The sequence below is a fragment of the Opisthorchis viverrini genome (genome assembly GCF_000715545.1).
Source record: "Opisthorchis viverrini unplaced genomic scaffold opera_v5_84, whole genome shotgun sequence".
Lineage (NCBI taxonomy): Eukaryota > Metazoa > Platyhelminthes > Trematoda > Opisthorchiida > Opisthorchiidae > Opisthorchis > Opisthorchis viverrini.
Window position 1 is genome coordinate 846,669 of NW_008751741.1, and position 19,866 is coordinate 866,534.

General features: G+C 46.9%; 1 protein-coding gene across 1 annotated transcript in view; it reads right to left on the bottom strand.

The window, feature by feature from the left end:
• Window positions 1-13,289, bottom strand: part of T265_04869 (hypothetical protein) — a gene marked incomplete at both ends in the record, with an annotated part of 25,553 nt that extends 12,264 nt beyond the window's left edge. The window contains 4 exons of the mRNA XM_009169723.1: window positions 6,074-6,546; window positions 12,478-12,628; window positions 12,711-13,153; window positions 13,240-13,289. Coding sequence (XP_009167987.1) covers window positions 6,074-6,546; window positions 12,478-12,628; window positions 12,711-13,153; window positions 13,240-13,245 — 1,073 coding nt within the window. The remainder of the gene's footprint in view (window positions 1-6,073; window positions 6,547-12,477; window positions 12,629-12,710; window positions 13,154-13,239) is intronic.
• Between the last annotated feature and the right edge of the window lie 6,577 nt (window positions 13,290-19,866).

The following is a 19,866-nucleotide window of genomic DNA, read 5'->3' on the forward strand; positions in this document are numbered from 1 at the left end:
GATCGGTGCTGTTAGCTACACTTGCTCGACAGGGTATGTCCCAGAATTTTGTAAACATAATCCGGTCCCTATATTCACACACTTCTGGTTGGGTGAGTGTATGGTGAGCTCTCCAAAAGCTTCCCTACGAAAAGTGGTGTCAGACAAGAGTGTCCACTCTCTCCATTGTTGTTTGTAACCAATCCGATCCTTATATTCACATACTTCTGGGCGGGTGAGTGTATGGTGAGCTCTCCAAACGCTTTCTCACGAAAAGTGGTGTCGGGTTCAACTTCGTCAATGATGAAATAATGAGGCGAACACTGGACGGTCTTCAAAACTCCGGTGTTCAAATTGTTGCTGGTGAGAGCCTTGTCGATTTAGAGTACACAGATGATATCGCTCTCATCTTTGAAGATCAAAGCGAAGCACAAGCTCTGTTGAATAAACTGACCACCATCATGCCATCTTTTGGCATGCGCCTCACGCCTTCAAAGTGCAAAGTCATGCTTCAAAACGTGCCATCTACGAACATATCCCTTACAATTCAAAGAGAAACACTGGAGATTGTGGAAAACTCTACATACCTCGGTAGTTGTATTAGCTCTGACGGAAGTGTGTCCGATGAAGTCAATGCAAGAATCTCATAGGCTCGTATCACGTTTGCCAAAACCAGACACGCTTCTCATATATCGGTGGTCGAAAACCTGAAGACGCCTCACATCAACTGTCCGCAGAGGCCATGTCTCGCACCCATACAACAACACAGCCCTTACTGTAGCCTGGTACACACGACCCTTAAGATCCAGTGAAATGCCGTCTTAACGCAACACATCTGTGGCGAGTACTCTTTTTGAAAATGGGCACCACTATCGATTCACCCCAGTTGTTCGGGGCGGCCTCCTTCTCCCAGATAGACCCAAATAGGCTAGACATGCATTGGCTGAGGATTCCACTGCCATCCTTGAAAAGTGCAGATGGAAGGTCGTCAGGACCAGCAACACGATTACGCTTAAGTAGAGAAATACATTCAGACACTTCTGAGGCTGAAGACGGCTTCATATTTACGGTCCACCTTTCTGATGAAGTCCAGGTTTCTGGATTGGGGGTAGCAGGCGGCCAGCTGAATTGCTGTTCGAAGCGGTCTGCTTTGCTGCATATCAGGGAGCCATTTTGGTCTCTGATTATTTCGCTGACAACAGGTTTCCAAGGACCAGTCGAATGAATCAAGTGGAACAATTTGCGCACGTTTCCAGTATACTTTGCATCTTCCATTTCTTCAGCCTTCCGGGTTCATCAAGCTCCTCGGTCTGCATGGATACTCGGTTTCACTTGGCGTCATGTGATGCGCCGGGTGGAGTTGTCGTGGCGGCCAGGTCGAATCTGTCGCCGGGTCCCCAGCGAAGACACGGCCCTATCAAAGATCCACTGCTTGGATGAGGTTGGCTGGATTGTACCGCAAACAGACATCCCGGTTTTGAGTGGCACTTTGGATATTTTTTCCGGTGACCGTACCGTCCGGCAGACACTCGAGGAGCTGGTTCTGATACCTTTATGTGATTTCCCAGCTCACTAGCTTCTCAATGGCTAAGCGAGGTGTGCGCGTTTCGCGTACACCTGAAAAACGCAATGAAAAGCAGCAGCGTACAAGTGCTTGTCCGGATTCCACGCTGGTGTTCCAGAAGGAGCGGCAGGCGGTGATCGACCCTTGCCATCGGAAACGAACAGTCTGTGACCGGAACACATCTCAAGCGGTCTCCATTGTCCGTCCGTCTCGTGTCCAAACCAAGACAACCACTCAATCGGGCCTCAGCAGTGCTTAGTCTACCTACCTGGGCGTTCATATCACTAGCAGCCCCAACGATATCTGAGCCTTTAGCTTGCTGTAGAAGGACACTCAGAACGTCATAGAAACTGTCCTTGGCAGATTCAGAGCTATAGTCAGTTGGGGGCGTAAGCAGACACAATAAACAGGGTGCGGTGAACCTCGCTTCCTCTGGGGTCTCTCACAGACGTTGCCAAATGAACCACACAGAGGCGACTATCAACGGGTATCCAACCAAGCAGAGACGCTTCCGCTCGTTCGCTCAATGCAATACCCACCCCAGCATATCCAGTCGCAGCGGCCAATGATTAACCAGAGGTGCGCAGCCGGAACCTGGAAGAGAGCGATGGGCAGTCAGTTCGAACACTGTACTTGCGTCCTGCGTCGTTGTTTCTGACAGGCAACATACATCAATACAGAGAGAATCCAGCGTACGTGCAAGAGCCACCTATTGAGCTGCTTGCTTCAGTGTGGGAACATTGAAGGTAGCAACGACCCACACTCCTGGTGCTTCATTGACTTCAAGGGTGCGTTTCATTCTGTTGATCGATCGGTGCTGTTAGCTACACTTGCTCGACAGGGTATGTCCCAGAATTTTGTAAACATAATCCGGTCCCTATATTCACACACTTCTGGTTGGGTGAGTGTATGGTGAGCTCTCCAAAAGCTTCCCTACGAAAAGTGGTGTCAGACAAGAGTATCCACTCTCTCCATTGTTGTTTGTAACCAATCCGATCCTTATATTCACATACTTCTGGGCGGGTGAGTGTATGGTGAGCTCTCCAAACGCTTTCTCACGAAAAGTGGTGTCGGGTTCAACTTCGTCAATGATGAAATAATGAGGCGAACACTGGACGGTCTTCAAAACTCCGGTGTTCAAATTGTTGCTGGTGAGAGCCTTGTCGATTTAGAGTACACAGATGATATCGCTCTCATCTTTGAAGATCAAAGCGAAGCACAAGCTCTGTTGAATAAACTGACCACCATCATGCCATCTTTTGGCATGCGCCTCACGCCTTCAAAGTGCAAAGTCATGCTTCAAAACGTGCCATCTACGAACATATCCCTTACAATTCAAAGAGAAACACTGGAGATTGTGGAAAACTCTACATACCTCGGTAGTTGTATTAGCTCTGACGGAAGTGTGTCCGATGAAGTCAATGCAAGAATCTCATAGGCTCGTATCACGTTTGCCAAAACCAGACACGCTTCTCATATATCGGTGGTCGAAAACCTGAAGACGCCTCACATCAACTGTCCGCAGAGGCCATGTCTCGCACCCATACAACAACACAGCCCTTACTGTAGCCTGGTACACACGACCCTTAAGATCCAGTGAAATGCCGTCTTAACGCAACACATCTGTGGCGAGTACTCTTTTTGAAAATGGGCACCACTATCGATTCACCCCAGTTGTTCGGGGCGGCCTCCTTCTCCCAGATAGACCCAAATAGGCTAGACATGCATTGGCTGAGGATTCCACTGCCATCCTTGAAAAGTGCAGATGGAAGGTCGTCAGGACCAGCAACACGATTACGCTTAAGTAGAGAAATACATTCAGACACTTCTGAGGCTGAAGACGGCTTCATATTTACGGTCCACCTTTCTGATGAAGTCCAGGTTTCTGGATTGGGGGTAGCAGGCGGCCAGCTGAATTGCTGTTCGAAGCGGTCTGCTTTGCTGCATATCAGGGAGCCATTTTGGTCTCTGATTATTTCGCTGACAACAGGTTTCCAAGGACCAGTCGAATGAATCAAGTGGAACAATTTGCGCACGTTTCCAGTATACTTTGCATCTTCCATTTCTTCAGCCTTCCGGGTTCATCAAGCTCCTCGGTCTGCATGGATACTCGGTTTCACTTGGCGTCATGTGATGCGCCGGGTGGAGTTGTCGTGGCGGCCAGGTCGAATCTGTCGCCGGGTCCCCAGCGAAGACACGGCCCTATCAAAGATCCACTGCTTGGATGAGGTTGGCTGGATTGTACCGCAAACAGACATCCCGGTTTTGAGTGGCACTTTGGATATTTTTTCCGGTGACCGTACCGTCCGGCAGACACTCGAGGAGCTGGTTCTGATACCTTTATGTGATTTCCCAGCTCACTAGCTTCTCAATGGCTAAGCGAGGTGTGCGCGTTTCGCGTACACCTGAAAAACGCAATGAAAAGCAGCAGCGTACAAGTGCTTGTCCGGATTCCACGCTGGTGTTCCAGAAGGAGCGGCAGGTGGTGATCGACCCTTGCCACCGATAACTGACGGTGATGCAGTCTATTTGGATTCGGGGCTGGTTTGTTGGTGGGCACCACGTTGTCAAGCGATTTCCGCTGTTCCGGAAATTCGTACTGGAAACGAACAGTCTGTGACCGGAACACATCTCAAGCGGTCTCCATTGTCCGTCCGTCTCGTGTCCAAACCAAGACAACCACTCAATCGGGCCTCAGCAGTGCTTAGTCTACCTACCTGGGCGTTCATATCACTAGCAGCCCCAACGATATCTGAGCCTTTAGCTTGCTGTAGAAGGACACTCAGAACGTCATAGAAACTGTCCTTGGCAGATTCAGAGCTATAGTCAGTTGGGGGCGTAAGCAGACACAATAAACAGGGTGCGGTGAACCTCGCTTCCTCTGGGGTCTCTCACAGACGTTGCCAAATGAACCACACAGAGGCGACTATCAACGGGTATCCAACCAAGCAGAGACGCTTCCGCTCGTTCGCTCAATGCAATACCCACCCCAGCATATCCAGTCGCAGCGGCCAATGATTAACCAGAGGTGCGCAGCCGGAACCTGGAAGAGAGCGATGGGCAGTCAGTTCGAACACTGTACTTGCGTCCTGCGTCGTTGTTTCTGACAGGCAACATACATCAATACAGAGAGAATCCAGCGTACGTGCAAGAGCCACCTATTGAGCTGCTTGCTTCAGTGTGGGAACATTGAAGGTGGCTAAGTAGACAGGTTTTCGGGGTTTGAAAACAGACTTCGAAGTGCTTAGGGTTGTAACTGAACTCGCACGTGCGGAAGCTGCAACCGATGCAGGGCGAGCGAAACGGTCAGTCCTAGGGCTGGGACCTGTGGAGAAAGTATTCAAATTTGAGTGGGGGAGAGTGAAAGACGGAAACGTAGAAGTATAAGAAGAGAGGCGTCAGCAGTAGCCTATTTTCGCCTACCCGCCCTGCTGTATGCAGCAAGTAAGGCGACCCGGCTGATGGCACCACGCGACGGCCGATGTGGCATGAGAGTATTGTTAGTTGTGTATGTCATGGTTTTACGAAGGGTGGGATACTGCCAGGGCGCCCACACCTAGACAGGAAGACGATTATGGTCCTCAACCAAAGCATCTGGCTCAAAAGCCTAGCGGTGTTCGGCTGGAAATGCAAGTGCATCACCACGTTTTATGGAACACATCGCCATACATGTCCCAACCCCCAACTTGGAGGGCCAGGAGACTGTGTTCGTCAGATATCTACCCATGCACCAAGCCGGTATGAGACTCTGTGAGTGTCGTGCGGACACCTCCCAGTATAGCTCAATGGGTCGCCGAGGTACATAAACTGCCACACCACGGTAAGGTCCAGTCTCTTCATGACGGAAGCTTAATGTGGAAGTCCCTGACTAAATTCACCATTCATGACAAAGGAGGCCCTATGAGACGCACATACGACTTGAGTGTTGCGTATTACACTTGTTAGCAATAAAACATTTTGAGTAGTCCTTTTCTACCATGAATACCTCTTTCGTATGATCAAATGCCTTCCACGAACGCCATTATACACGTCGCCGATATCACCAACACAAATGAGATGACAACTTTTTCATCCTGTCTATCCCCGTTGGAGAAAAAATAGTGTACCCTGGATCGAAAGTTTGTCGTTAATAGTCAATGGATACAGTCGGTACGGTACATCTAAATCAACAAAGATGTTTGGAACCTGGTAAAAACCATTCATTAGGTAATAATCGATGCAGGAAATATCGGCCGGTATGAATGGCTAGATAGGTAACTAGGTATGCTTCTCATACTGAAATATACCTGGAAACCTGAAACAAAGCAAGAATACAATCAGATAAGAAATAAAAAGTAACCTTTGAAGAGAAATTCTTGAGCCTATCGAGTATTTAGACATTTCCCGCGTAACGCAAAATGGAAACCGAAAGACACCATTTGAGTTAGCCACTACCGTCTTCTGTCATGAAACTAATAGCGGTCCTTGAATTACTCTCAAATACCATAGTACTTAGTAGACAGAAAGGATACAAGGCAACACTAAACTTACCTCTCTGATCCTATCTGAACCTCTTCGAACAATTCGCACGTACCCAACGCACTATCGGACAAACCTTGTACGGTTGTCTGCACACTCCCTCCACAGGCCATTTGAGTTCGTGACAAGTCGTCCTCTGGAACTCGACCAGCACAGAACATATCGCGATCAGCGAAATATTGTGTGGCCACGTCACCAATCGGAAGTTTGGACAGTACAATCTTTACACCGCTCTTATGTAATATTTCCAATTTTTCATATAAGATTTTCCATTCTGCATCAACAACTTTCTGGTACTCCTCTACAGAGTGAACACGAACCTCCGCGTTTTCCTTCTCCGCTTTGAGTTCCAGTTCGATGTTGAGAAGTGCAATTTTCGGGTTTTTGTAACACTTAGGTTGCATCTCGAAACCAGCATAGCTGAAAGTCTTCTTGAAGGCTACTCCAGTAACTAGCATGGAGTCTTCGAGAGCCCCACCTGAAACCTGAAGACGAAAAGGAGACATGCAAAATAAAATAGGAGCGTATGAAGCCCAGTGAAACTTCATACGCTTAATACAGTCATCAAAGTGTGGTGTGTGGGCCAAAAAAGGACTGATGGAATAGGACGTTTATAACATCGGGAGAAAATTTAACAATCGAATGATAAAGTAAATGATATTGCACTTTTCCGTGGTGTGACGGTTTCCAGTAATATCGTGCCGGACAGAGTAGGTGGACGCAGCGAACCAGATGACGGTAGAAGCCGTAAATAAACGGAGATATTTGAAGACGACATGCATCACAAGTGTCCAGTAAACCGACCCTGAGAACATTCCGAAAACAATGTGGAGTTAAAACAGGTATACTATGGAAAGCTGAACCGAACGCCGTGTTTCCAACACCGCTGTTACCATCATTAACGCGATCGTCATCACCACCAGCAGAAGCACATATGGAGAAAATCGTACCGACATTAGTCGGTCCTCTACTACTACGTATCGATGTCGTACTAAAGTGAGAACGTGCCAACATACCTTTAAGCGACCTGGTTACATTGGTCTCTGTCAATCAAGGCAGTTACATGATGGATGTAGTAGTAATAGTGAGCAAGCAGTGCAGAAAAGAGGATTGATTAAACCGAATTCAGGAAACTCGTGTCCAGATGGAAGTGTGGAGAACAGAGCAAGAAGACAACTAAGAGGACGCTGTGATAGTTGCGAGAACACCCCGAAAAACCCCGGCGGATTGTTGAACTGAACTCCAAGAGAGTGACGTGGCCAAAATGAAATTTTACGGAAGGCTGGAGATGGCTAGGAGGTTATGGGGCGAAGCTACTGACTTGAAGGCCCGTACTTCGAAGTCGACCATGGGTTACAGTTCCAAGGCTGCGCTATCTGTTGAATGACACAAATTGGAAATCAGGGTCCATTTCTCGGGTGTTACATCCAGTGTGTAGAAATCCAGACGATAGCTGATTACGGAAATGTCTCAACTGCCTGGCAAGAAGTTCGTTCTATTCTAGCTCCAAGTAAGGAATAAGACATGGGTGGTGAGGAACAGACGGCAGGCGACGCGACAGAACACTGGGATCCTAAAGAGCCCATCACAACCATCACGACTCATCTTTGCGGACGGTCTGGAAGAAAAAGCATTAGGCCAGTGGCTTTTCGAAAATATTGTCTCCCTGTTGGGAGACATTTTCCCTGTTGTAGTCAGCTGAGCCACGGCGCCCTTTCTTCCACTGGTTCATCTGCAATATGGCCGACATTTCTTTTTCCTCGAGGTCTTTTTCATCCAAGTAACTAGACTATCAACGTGATAAAATAAATTCCGTGACGATCCTAAATTACCCAGTCAGTAGCTCACAGATGCAACACTTCCTATGGTTCCAAGACAACGGTTTTTGACGACCTGAAGACGTCTCGATTGGGGTGCTTGAAAATGGTTACGTATTACAATCATACAGCAAAAAGCCCATAGTTAATGTTAATAAACATTCTGCGGAAATACGGGAATATGCCGCTCTGATCCTTCAAATCAGCAAACGCGATGCGACCTGTCAACTGACATCACGCTACATCAAAATCAAAAATAGTACAACTCCTAAGATACGTAAAACGCTTCGTAAATTCAAGTGTTCCTCCTTGGGTTGTAAGCTGCATGTTCTGAAGCATGACCTTGCACCAGGTGGGTAGAAAGTACATACTACAGGACGGGATAACTTTGGCCAGTCCATCCAGAAATATCTGCCCCTTCTCTTTCGAAGGCTAGAGCGGTATCGTCTGCACACTCAAGGTCAACAAGATTTTCATCAGAAGCCATTTGAACACCGGGATTTTGAAGACCTTCCAGCATTCGTCCCATCATCTCGTGCACTACGAAATTAAACAGAAATGCAGAGGGTTGGGACCCTTGAGGGATACTACTGTGTGTACAGACGCTTTTGGAGAGCTATTCGTAGTCTCACGCCCGGAAGTCTGAGAACACAAGATAAACAGCCCGGTCAACAGGGTCGAATGCTCCTTGGAAATCGAGGAATGCTAAACTTTTGGAATTGGAAATCAGGGTCCATTTCTCGGGTGTTACATCCAGTGTGTAGAAATCCAGACGATAGCTGATTACGGAAATGTCTCAACTGCCTGGCAAGAAGTTCGTTCTATTCTAGCTCCAAGTAAGGAATAAGACATGGGTGGTGAGGAACAGACGGCAGGCGACGCGACAGAACACTGGGATCCTAAAGAGCCCATCACAACCATCACGACTCATCTTTGCGGACGGTCTGGAAGAAAAAGCATTAGGCCAGTGGCTTTTCGAAAATATTGTCTCCCTGTTGGGAGACATTTTCCCTGTTGTAGTCAGCTGAGCCACGGCGCCCTTTCTTCCACTGGTTCATCTGCAATATGGCCGACATTTCTTTTTCCTCGAGGTCTTTTTCATCCAAGTAACTAGACTATCAACGTGATAAAATAAATTCCGTGACGATCCTAAATTACCCAGTCAGTAGCTCACAGATGCAACACTTCCTATGGTTCCAAGACAACGGTTTTTGACGACCTGAAGACGTCTCGATTGGGGTGCTTGAAAATGGTTACGTATTACAATCATACAGCAAAAAGCCCATAGTTAATGTTAATAAACATTCTGCGGAAATACGGGAATATGCCGCTCTGATCCTTCAAATCAGCAAACGCGATGCGACCTGTCAACTGACATCACGCTACATCAAAATCAAAAATAGTACAACTCCTAAGATACGTAAAACGCTTCGTAAATTCAAGTGTTCCTCCTTGGGTTGTAAGCTGCATGTTCTGAAGCATGACCTTGCACCAGGTGGGTAGAAAGTACATACTACAGGACGGGATAACTTTGGCCAGTCCATCCAGAAATATCTGCCCCTTCTCTTTCGAAGGCTAGAGCGGTATCGTCTGCACACTCAAGGTCAACAAGATTTTCGTCAGAAGCCATTTGAACACCGGGATTTTGAAGACCTTCCAGCATTCGTCCCATCATCTCGTGCACTACGAAATTAAACAGAAATGCAGAGGGTTGGGACCCTTGAGGGATACTACTGTGTGTACAGACGCTTTTGGAGAGCTATTCGTAGTCTCACGCCCGGAAGTCTGAGAACACAAGATAAACAGCCCGGTCAACAGGGTCGAATGCTCCTTGGAAATCGAGGAATGCTAAACTTTTGGGTTCTTTATGCGTTGACCGTTGGTTGGGTTGAACCAACTGGCTCGAACGGACCACCGATCTGCAACGCAGTCGTGAACAGTGAGCTTGGAAACCCCGACGATTCTGGAAATAAGCTAACGGCTTGTCGCCCAACCGTCACTAAGCCGCCGGTCCAGACAAACTCTCACCCTCGCCGTTCAACAAGGGAAAAGGAATTCTAAGTTGATACTTTTCTAAGTTATTTGACCCTAACTGGAGAAAAGAGACCGTTCCAACTGATTAAGGTAAGTCGTTAGTGATGACCAGTTTCAGAAAGGGTGGCCGTGGTGAATGTGGCAGAGGAATTGGCACCATGCTGCAAACTTACTCTTTGCATCGTTCACCTTACTTCGTCTTACGAAAGCGGGACCCTAGAACAACAAGCAGGATTTGGGTATGGAAAGCGATACGTGGACCACACCTTCACACTATGTCAAGTGTTAGAGTAAGACATACATATAGACGCCCTAGTGTTGGTGCACCTGGACTTCAACAGTGCGCTCGATTCCGTCAACCGGTGAGTTTATTCAGCACGCTTGTGCAGCAATATCTGCCCCAGAAGTTCGCAAACATCATGCGCCGTTTGTATTCACATACTTGTGGATGCGTGAGTGTATTTGGAACTCTCCCAGGCTTTCCCACAAGCAGTGGTGTCCGATAAAGATTTCGGACCTCTCCATTTTCGCTTGATTTCGCTATTGATGAGATAATGAGGTGGACACTGGGTCTCCAAAACCCCGGTAGTCCGATATTTTCGAGCGAGGTTGTTGAAATGGAGTACGCAGACGACATTGTGTTCACTTTTGCTGAAGAGTAGGAAGCGAAAACGTAGTTTCTGATTATGCTTCTGGGAATTTAAGGAGTCACGTGCTACGCACACCACAAGGTGCTGATTTCTGTGGCTTATTCAGAGTGGCGGAAACCTAGAGGTGGATCAAAGTAAACATGGCAGAAGAAAATGGTGTTACGAAATGTTTGTGTTGCTGGTGCTGGGGGCTTGGTTGGCAGTTAATAGCTGTTGTCGGCGTTCACGCTATCAGTTTCCATCCAGATAGTCTGACTGAGCGCTGGAGATGTGGGCACCTCGGATATTTGTTGTAGGCCATCCTCAAGTCTCCTCTGTTTCATTTTTTCTCTTTGCACTACAAGGCTTTAGTAGAACAAACTGATATGGTTTTACGGCAGTGAAACACCGGCATTCACACTTGGTGTTGCCATCGATTATGCTTACAAGGGGTAGCAAAGGAAACTACGCGTGTGAGTATGAATTTTACAACTTTTGTCAAGATATTGTGCCAATGGAGGGACAAAAAGGGCTTGCCGTGATTGGAATAAAAATCCGGAAATGTGATCCAGACCGTGGAATTCGGTATGTTGCCGAACCTTCCAGACCGTAGCGACGATTATGGCTAAGTGAGTAGAGGTCACAAGGAATAGAGAAGTATTCAGGCGTGTTGGACAAATTTAGGCTTCACTGTGTCCGAATCATGGAGGAGAGATGGGAAACTGTGACTGGTCGCTCTTATGATGCTCAATAAGGATCTAATCGTAGCGAGCCTAACGGACGGCTGACCAGATTTACGACCGTTGGAAATAACTTAGACCTTGTCGCCGGTGGCACTTTAGGAAGTACGAGCATTGACATAGTCTTAACATGATTATATATTTGGCTCTTTTTCACTCACCGCACGCGACAAGCCAGGTTCGTAAGTTCTTGAGAAGTGGGGGTGACTTGAAGAGTTCGGGCATCACCATCGATATCACAATTCCAATGTTCAACACTGTTGCTTCACTACACTAGAGAGCACCCAGAACACTGACAGTAGGAAAAACGCAAGTTCCCAGATGCAACCAGACGACTAAGGCACCCCCTCCCAACCCACTGGAGTAGCACCGAGAGGAACCTCAAACGATTGAAGTTGATGTATTGCAATCAGAGCCGAGTAAGCTAATGACGGAGTCAAAATGCGAAAAATAGATCACTAGTTTGAGTCAATATTGCGCTCCGAGGTCTAGTTGAGAAGGAAGCGACTAGGAAATAAGAAATCGATGAGTAAAGAAAAGTAGACACCACAGCCGACGGGTCGATACCACCATCAGAGCTCCGTACATTGAAAGTGCCTATAACGAAGAGTTCAGTCGTCAGGTTTGATCGCCAAAGTAAGCCGTCGTCCCGTGGTGAAAAACTCGAGGTACGCTATAGTTACTTGAAGAATTACGAACACGATAAAACTGCTTAACCCGTGAAAGACTGTGGAGATGGAAAACGAGGAACGGGTATGGGCACGAGCACCTGTAGAAAAAGCAGTGGTGCACAGAAAACCCAGGAATCGTGTAAAGTCTTTCTTAGAAATGGAGCACATAAGGTTTTGTGTTTGTGCTTGACTGACAGATGAGGTTGGTAACTCGATCCAACGGATTGGTGTCAAATCACAAGGGCGTCATAGCTCGAGTAGTCGCAACTCCCCCAGATATCAACGTTACATGCCTACCATTGGCCCGGTGCAGCGGTCAGTGTTACTAAGGAAATATAAATCAGCACCACAAACGCCTATAAGCATGAATACCGTTACGTGGTTATGGTCAAACAAGTAAACACAGTTGCATTTAACACTACCACATCCACCTCGGGTGTAGAATGGGGATATTAGATAGGTCATCACAAGAGTAATAATGCAATGGCGGAAACTGGGGTCAAAAATGATAACATAGGCTCTGACCTTTTTAATCCCAATCATCTTGAGAGGAAGATACGAGTCCAGCTGGCTAACCGCATCAACAGTTAATTTGGCAAAGAAGTCTTTGTGGCCAGCGACCAATTTTGAACTCAGGGCAGTGGCAGCGCACTTCTCCAGCAACGCTCGCTGGTCACTGGAACGGAAAGAAAGCAGTTAGGCGTGCGAAATAAGTACCCGCACATTGATGAAAACAGTATTAATTTAGTTAAACCCACCTTGGATCGACACTTTTAATGCGACAGGCCAGCTCGCTAAGCTTCTTCAGTGCCATCTGTTCGGCCATCCTAAATGCACGAATAATCACCGTGGGGTGTACCCCTTCCTCCAAGAAAGGTTTCGCTTGCTTCAGAAATTCCGTTGCCAGAACAACCACGCTCGTGGTACCATCACCTACTTCAGCGTCTTGCGCCCGAGCTATGTCTACAAGGGTTTTCGCTGCAGGGTGCACAATGTCCAAGAGCTTCAGAATGGTTGCCCCATCGTTGGAAATTGTTGTCTTCCCATTGTCAGCTATTATCATTTTGTCCATCCCCCGTGGGCCAAGTGTTGAGCGAACAGCATCTGCGACAGCCTCGCATGCGGTAATATTACTGATTATTTGCGGAACTCCCTGAGAAGTATCAGTCCCCTCCTTCAATAGTATAATCCGAGCGGGTTGCTAGACAAATGAAAGAATGAACTATGCAGTTCTCGCGAGATATTGATATGAATATTATGGAGAAAACAGACGCAACCAAAACTCACGAGCATGGCAACGCAGAAATCCGACTTTCGCGCGCAACCGAAGGGTTCTACGGGCGCTTCTAATCAATCCAGTTCAAGATTGCGAACTTTTTCCTAGACTGTTGAGGTTCTACTTCGCGGACAGCTAGTATAGAGAAAAAAGCCAGTATCGTCCTGAGGGCATTTTTGTCTGCCTCCGAATAGAGCGGATATTATTACGTGCATCCGACCCGACCACAAGATTTAAAGCTGTGGATCCAAATTCGCAGCTTCCCTTGTGGTAATTTGTACATTTATTTTGCTCCCATTATAACATCATGTATCTTATCAGTTGTATAACCGTCTTGTGTTTGAGTGCGGAAAACTACAAAAACGCGCCTTTGTACAATTTCACGCAATACAAAGGTGGTTACGTGCTCCGACTCTCTCTTCTGATTTCGCTCACGGTTACAGCGATCATTCGTGAATCTCATGTGCTAACTCTGGTAGAAAAACATTTCAGGTTATCTTCGGAATCCATTATTTGGGAAGACTGTTCAGAAGGAGACCCTTGGGCGTCCATGAATGGATTATTGTTTATTCGCTGACCCGGGCCAACGACGAACCATGTTGAATAAAACAGTTATTAGTGAATCTGTTCCATCTGACCTCTTTGTTATTGTATACTCAATCTTACGTTATAATTTTTATTTCTTTGCGACACACTCCTGGTAAAGTAAAGTACTGGGTAGCCAGACCACTACCCACTAAAGGGTATCGCGGGATACTTCTATCTTCCGTAGAGTAAAAGCTCTATGTCCATCCACAAAGGGTTGTGGAAATGTCGGTCCAATGGTGACTGTAAATGGATCGTACAGGTGAGACACTCAGCCGTCTGTGATGAACATGGTTGATGTTTATTGCTCCATTCATTATTCTCCTGCTTTGATATTCCACATGCTGTACATATACTGTCCATTCGAATACATATGTGCTACATGTTACGCTGCGCTGAATTCTGGATTTCTAGTTCGCCTGGTTATGCTGATATACGTGCGGACTTAATTCTTACACCGTTTTAGTGGAATTATGTAATGTACAGCGGGGCTATGTCGTTATATTTCCCAAATAACCGAGTACGTAAACATGACCAGTGACGATAAGTGGGGTGATAACGGAGAAAATTCAACCAAATTTCCGTTTTCTTTCCTTTTTTCGTGTAGTCAACGGGGTTCTGTGTGTACTGAACACGAATACTTTGCTAATTCTTAGTTCTGGAACGCAAAGGGTGACAAAATGGATCTTGTTTATTCGAGATCCGCGGATTGACGGGTTGCTGAACTGGATCGCTGATTTCTCCTAAGTTTCCCGGACCGGAATTTTTTCGTCGTTCAGTAGCTGCAATTCACCTGAAAAGCGTAAGTGAAAATAGGAATTATTTCCAAGTTTTTATCAAGCCAACGAATGGGAGTTCCTACAAGGCTCATCCAGCCACTGGCCACATTTTTCAGAATAGCTATATGTGGACCATTGTTCATTAGGGTCTCTTTTGGTTGGGCCCATGTTTAATGTCTGAGTGACTAGACTCCAACCACTATTGAGGCATTTAAAAACACGGAGCAAGTATTGGCCTCTCTTAACCTCTCTAGATAGTCTGCGCCTACCATCATAGCGTATTTGGATCTGGCAATATACCTACTTTAATGGGAACCTGACAGTATACTTACCAGACTCAAATATGGTTTTTGAGTGTTGGCTGAGGTGCGTGCCAGATCTGCTGAAACTATCGGTAGGAAGCCGTCAAAACATGCATTCACTCAGACGTCGAAGCTTCGAAGTTTGTACTCACCCCAGTGGCATGTTTTTTCAATCGGGTTCAGATGTTTGTGGTACGCTTTGTGATTCGCTTCCATATTTGAGACTCAGAAAATGTAGGTTTGTGGATTTCGAACCTTCTGTTTTTGCATGCGTATATTTTGTTAAAGTGAACTAACGTCCAGCACTAACAAACTAACATGAACCCTGCGCTCATATTATCGCCTGACTACGGTAGGGCATATAATTCATTGGTATTTTTAGCCATCTAGCAACACCTGTGAAAAAATCCATGATGGCACCCGGATAAACCGTGCGATGCCAGCCAGATGGATTGAGAAATTTCTGAACCGAGGGCCATGGTTTCTCACGGAATGGCGGTGCAGAGCGCCGTGTAATTTTAGGTTGTCCGCTGTGGCGCTGGAACTTTCGAGGTTACTGGGATCGGTGAATTTTTGTAGGATATGGTTGTCGTTTTCTGCAGCTCTAGTCGGTAATCTCTCAATGAAGGCAACTACCATCCTTTGCTAGATATATAAATGGATTTCTGGGCAGTATCGCGCACTTGGATACGTATGGTGCATGCAAGATTTTCTGCAAGGAGGGAGGCACTTGCTTAAAGCCAGTTATTCGCCAGGTGTCTTGTTTGCTTTGCTTGTCAGAACACCCTGGATGCTTTTTGCTGCGCCTGAGGTTCTTGTGTTGAGCCATCTCCGCGATCAACATGGCACTGCGACGATGTAGGCCGCGTTTGGTTAAGATTCACTGTTTCCTATGCTGCTCAAAACGCTGTTATCAACAACGAATAAAGCACCAATTTCTTGAACTGTAGAACATGACGATGGTGGATTCAGGAGGCTGGAAGGAGCTGTTGCGGTAAATGTTACGAGACGGGCCGCATTAGCCTCTTCTGACCTGGCGAAGAGCCGCTTTCGACAAAGAGCATCGCCCCGAAGTTTTCATTTAATGGTGTGCGGACTAGTTACTTTGCCCCACATTTGTGATAATGGGGATTCTAAAGGCACAAAACTTGCGCGTTTCTAAGTGGAATAAGAAAGTAGGTGGAACTAGGGACGGTTGAATTTTCTCGCAAAGTCCACAAATTCTGTGTTTACATGCGGTCCAATAGGAAATCTGACCAGCCGATAAGAGCTTCGCGGTGTCATCAAACATTGTTGTTTTAGCTGGGTAAACACGCATGATCCAGGCAGAAATATGTGGTGGCCCAATGCGCTCCGAAATATCAGCCTGTTTTCTGTATTTTCATTGTTAAATCAGCTCGTTATGGCCATTGAAGTCCTGTGATAACGGTAAGTCAAGCAATTTCAGCACTCAGATTTTCGGAAGTCTCCCCTTCAGGAAAACCAAAAAAGAACAGCGTTGCTGTTTGTCTGTAGCTGGATTGGCCTTGTTCCGGTCGTCACTTGTCCCACCACACCGAGAAATACAAGCAGACGACAGCCGTCCTCCCGTTTGTCATAAAAAAATTACAAAAAAAGAATAGTAAAAAAACCTTCATGTATGAGGTAGCCTGAGAGTACCTGTGAGGCTCATGGCTAACGTCGACGTGCAAGGTGTTGCCACTTTCGTCTTAGTGGGGTCACACCACCCCTCATTTCATCATCCAAACATACCACACATCTTCCCTCTTGTCATCCAGAGCGATAATATGCACAAAATGCTGATAACTTCTGATTTGTCTTGTTCCGTCGTCACTTGTCCCACCACACCGAGAAATACAAGCAGACGACAGCCGTCCTCCCGTTTGTCATAAAAAAATTACAAAAAAAGAATAGTAAAAAAACCTTCATGTATGAGGTAGCCTGAGAGTACCTGTGAGGCTCATGGCTAACGTCGACGTGCAAGGTGTTGCCACTTTCGTCTTAGTGGGGTCACACCACCCCTCATTTCATCATCCAAACATACCACACATCTTCCCTCTTGTCATCCAGAGCGATAATATGCACAAAATGCTGATAACTTCTGATTTCCTGATTACAAGCAGTCACAGCTAGCACTTAATGGCTGTTTTTTGCAATGCACCATTCGTTTTCTGGAGTTGACAGCGTTGACCCGGCGACTGGTGATCCTTAAGCTTACTTTCCTGTTACGTTGATTTAGTAGACCTTAGCTAAGCTATGATTCTTATCAATTATCTGGGAAGCTAATGCCTGTCCGCTTTTTACTTGTCCACTGTCACCGCTCACATTAACCCTGCTTTCTCCAAAACAAACACCTGATGTCATGACGCTTTGGCGAGCAAAATACCGTCCGTTCTCAACTAGTCCAACAGCTAGCCCCCTGCTAGCTGCCTCGACGACAAAGTTTTCACCTTCCTAAAACTAGGCACCTACTCTGGCCCAACTGGTACTTGGCTCCTAGATCGGCAAATGTATTCAACTTTCTTGGGTCCATTTAGCTTGCTGTCATCCCTTTTTAGATTTTTCTCTATCGACGCCGTTGTATCTCATGCCTCCTAACACCCGCCAGGCGCTACTGCTTTCATTCTATTTCCTTCCCGTTGCCCATCCTCCCAAGCTTCGATCCTCAACTGCAGTTGCCCAAACGCCCCTTAGAACTGTTATTCATCCAAGCTGGTTTGTCCCCGGTCTACACACACGCTTTCCTCCAACGAAACGGAAGTTATCCATGAGCCTGCATCTGCATGACCCTCTGTGTCAACCCCCGTCTCACACGGAACCAGATGCCATGGAACTGCGTGTCCCTTCTCCGATCGCGCCACCCTTGACGACCGCTACGGGGCTGCCCATAAACCGAATCATGTCAGTGCGATGATGGCATGGCACTGTCATACCCGGTGAGGTGGCTCTCCCGCAACTACTTTCTCCAGAATCTCGAGCGCAAACCCTCGCCCACTCAAGCCTGTAGCCACAACTTCAAGCAGTTCTCATCCGGCCCCGTCTCTGGGACGAGCTCTTCCGTAGACACTGAATTTTCGCTCAGATTAGGCTGTCCTGGCTCTTCTGCTCCAATTTCGGCTTGCCTCTTGAACAAGTTCAAATCCGTATACGGAGTTCAGGTCGCCCTATGTATTAGCAACTTGCCCCCATCCAACATATTCCCTTGCACCTGAGTTCCCTACAACAGTGCAGCCAGTGAGTCTGCTTACTTTCAGAATAAACCACATTTCTGAGACAAAACTTGCCATGAGCTCCCATGGCCAGCAATGGTTTTCAGTTTTAGTTGATGCCACCTGACCGTCTTTGAACTAGTCGGACCTCATGCCCATTATTCCCAGCAAGTTTGGAAATAACCTATTATTACTATATCATCGGGCATTCCCACTGTGCAACCCGCACCCCCACAAATCCCCCAGTCCTGATCCATTCTGACCGTAAAACTATGATCATGCCAGACGGTACGCCACCCATAAGTTGGAAATAAACCTTAATATTATTATTATTAAGTCAGTTTTACCGTGGACTGTTTCAAGTCAATGTACGGACCACCGACAACATCTCAGAGATGACAGTTGAAACCCTTCCTATGTAGTCTGCGTTCGCATAGTACACCTTATTTTTGAGTTAAACGACTTTCGTTGGCAACAGCTGCGATCTCCCCGGACTTTTATGCAAAATCGAAGAAAACTCCCGCCTCATTCAGCTTGTGAGGGTGATCCACTGGATGATGTGGAAAGTATCATATTCGTCCGGTGCGTTCGGACTTGATGTGAGTATTGACTGGTTCGTCACATCATTTGACCTGATTCTCATTACTGGCTGTCACATCGGGATCGTGGAGATGTCCGTCTTTGGTAACCGTCTTACCAAAAGAATCCAGTCTTTGACTAGCAAAGAGATAATTTGATGTTAAGCTTGGACAACCCGTTTTTAGGGTAGCACAGTTCCATAACGATCATCCGTCAGTGTCGGCCAATGTTCTACTAAAGTTAATGATTGTTCGTCAACCTGCGACCGAAAGCACTCGTATGATGGTGGGTCTCCGAACACTACGCTGAACGTGGCCTTTGATTTTGAATCCAGACTGCATTCCGTATGGCTGCTGAGCTAGTTGATCAGAGCCAACCTGTCGTTTGCGTCATTAAACGGTCCACGAAATACTCATTTGAGTGATGTTCGATGGGTGTAGGGCTCATTCTTGCCTGCAAGTTCGGCTTTCCAGCACTGAATGTGCCATAGTTACGTCCATCCTGATCAAGAGGTATTTTGACTGGCTTCCGGCAGTCTTGAACGGGATTCCTTCGACTGGTCCCACCCAGACCACTACCCCTTCGTTGGTGGTCGACGGAAGTTAGTAGGCGTTTCATGCTTTGGCCGGTTGCGGCGACTCCACAGGCAGCAGTGCATCTATCTATCTATTCTAACTGTTGAGATTAGCGACGCTTCTGCTTGTGAGCAACCCCCGATAACCCGGGATTTAAAGCGACATCACACCTTCAAGAAGTGCATTGAGACTCCAAACCCCATGGAGGCCACAGGCAGTACACCGAAAGTCCGGCGAAATCTGGCGTATTTGACGCTGAGGCCTATGCGGCATTCTTCCTGACATGTTGCCATCATTGAGTTAGCTAAAGGTCGAGTGGGCTGATGCAGCAATTTCTGGTGTTGACCTCTGCAGCCATTAAGTCTGTAACATCATCTTGATCGGTAAAGCTTCTCATTATGGCTTGAGGCAAATTTTGGAAGGTATAGTTGAGTGGACGAATGCTGCTCGCAAATTGGCGACCAGGCAGACGAATTGTGCGCACCAATCGAGGTGGTGCCTTTCGCCGCACGAAGGAGATGTCGTCAGAACATATTCTACATTGCAAGGCTTATTGGACGCAGAAGTGCATAACTTTTGCGATGGTGACATTACGAGTCCGCATGGCGT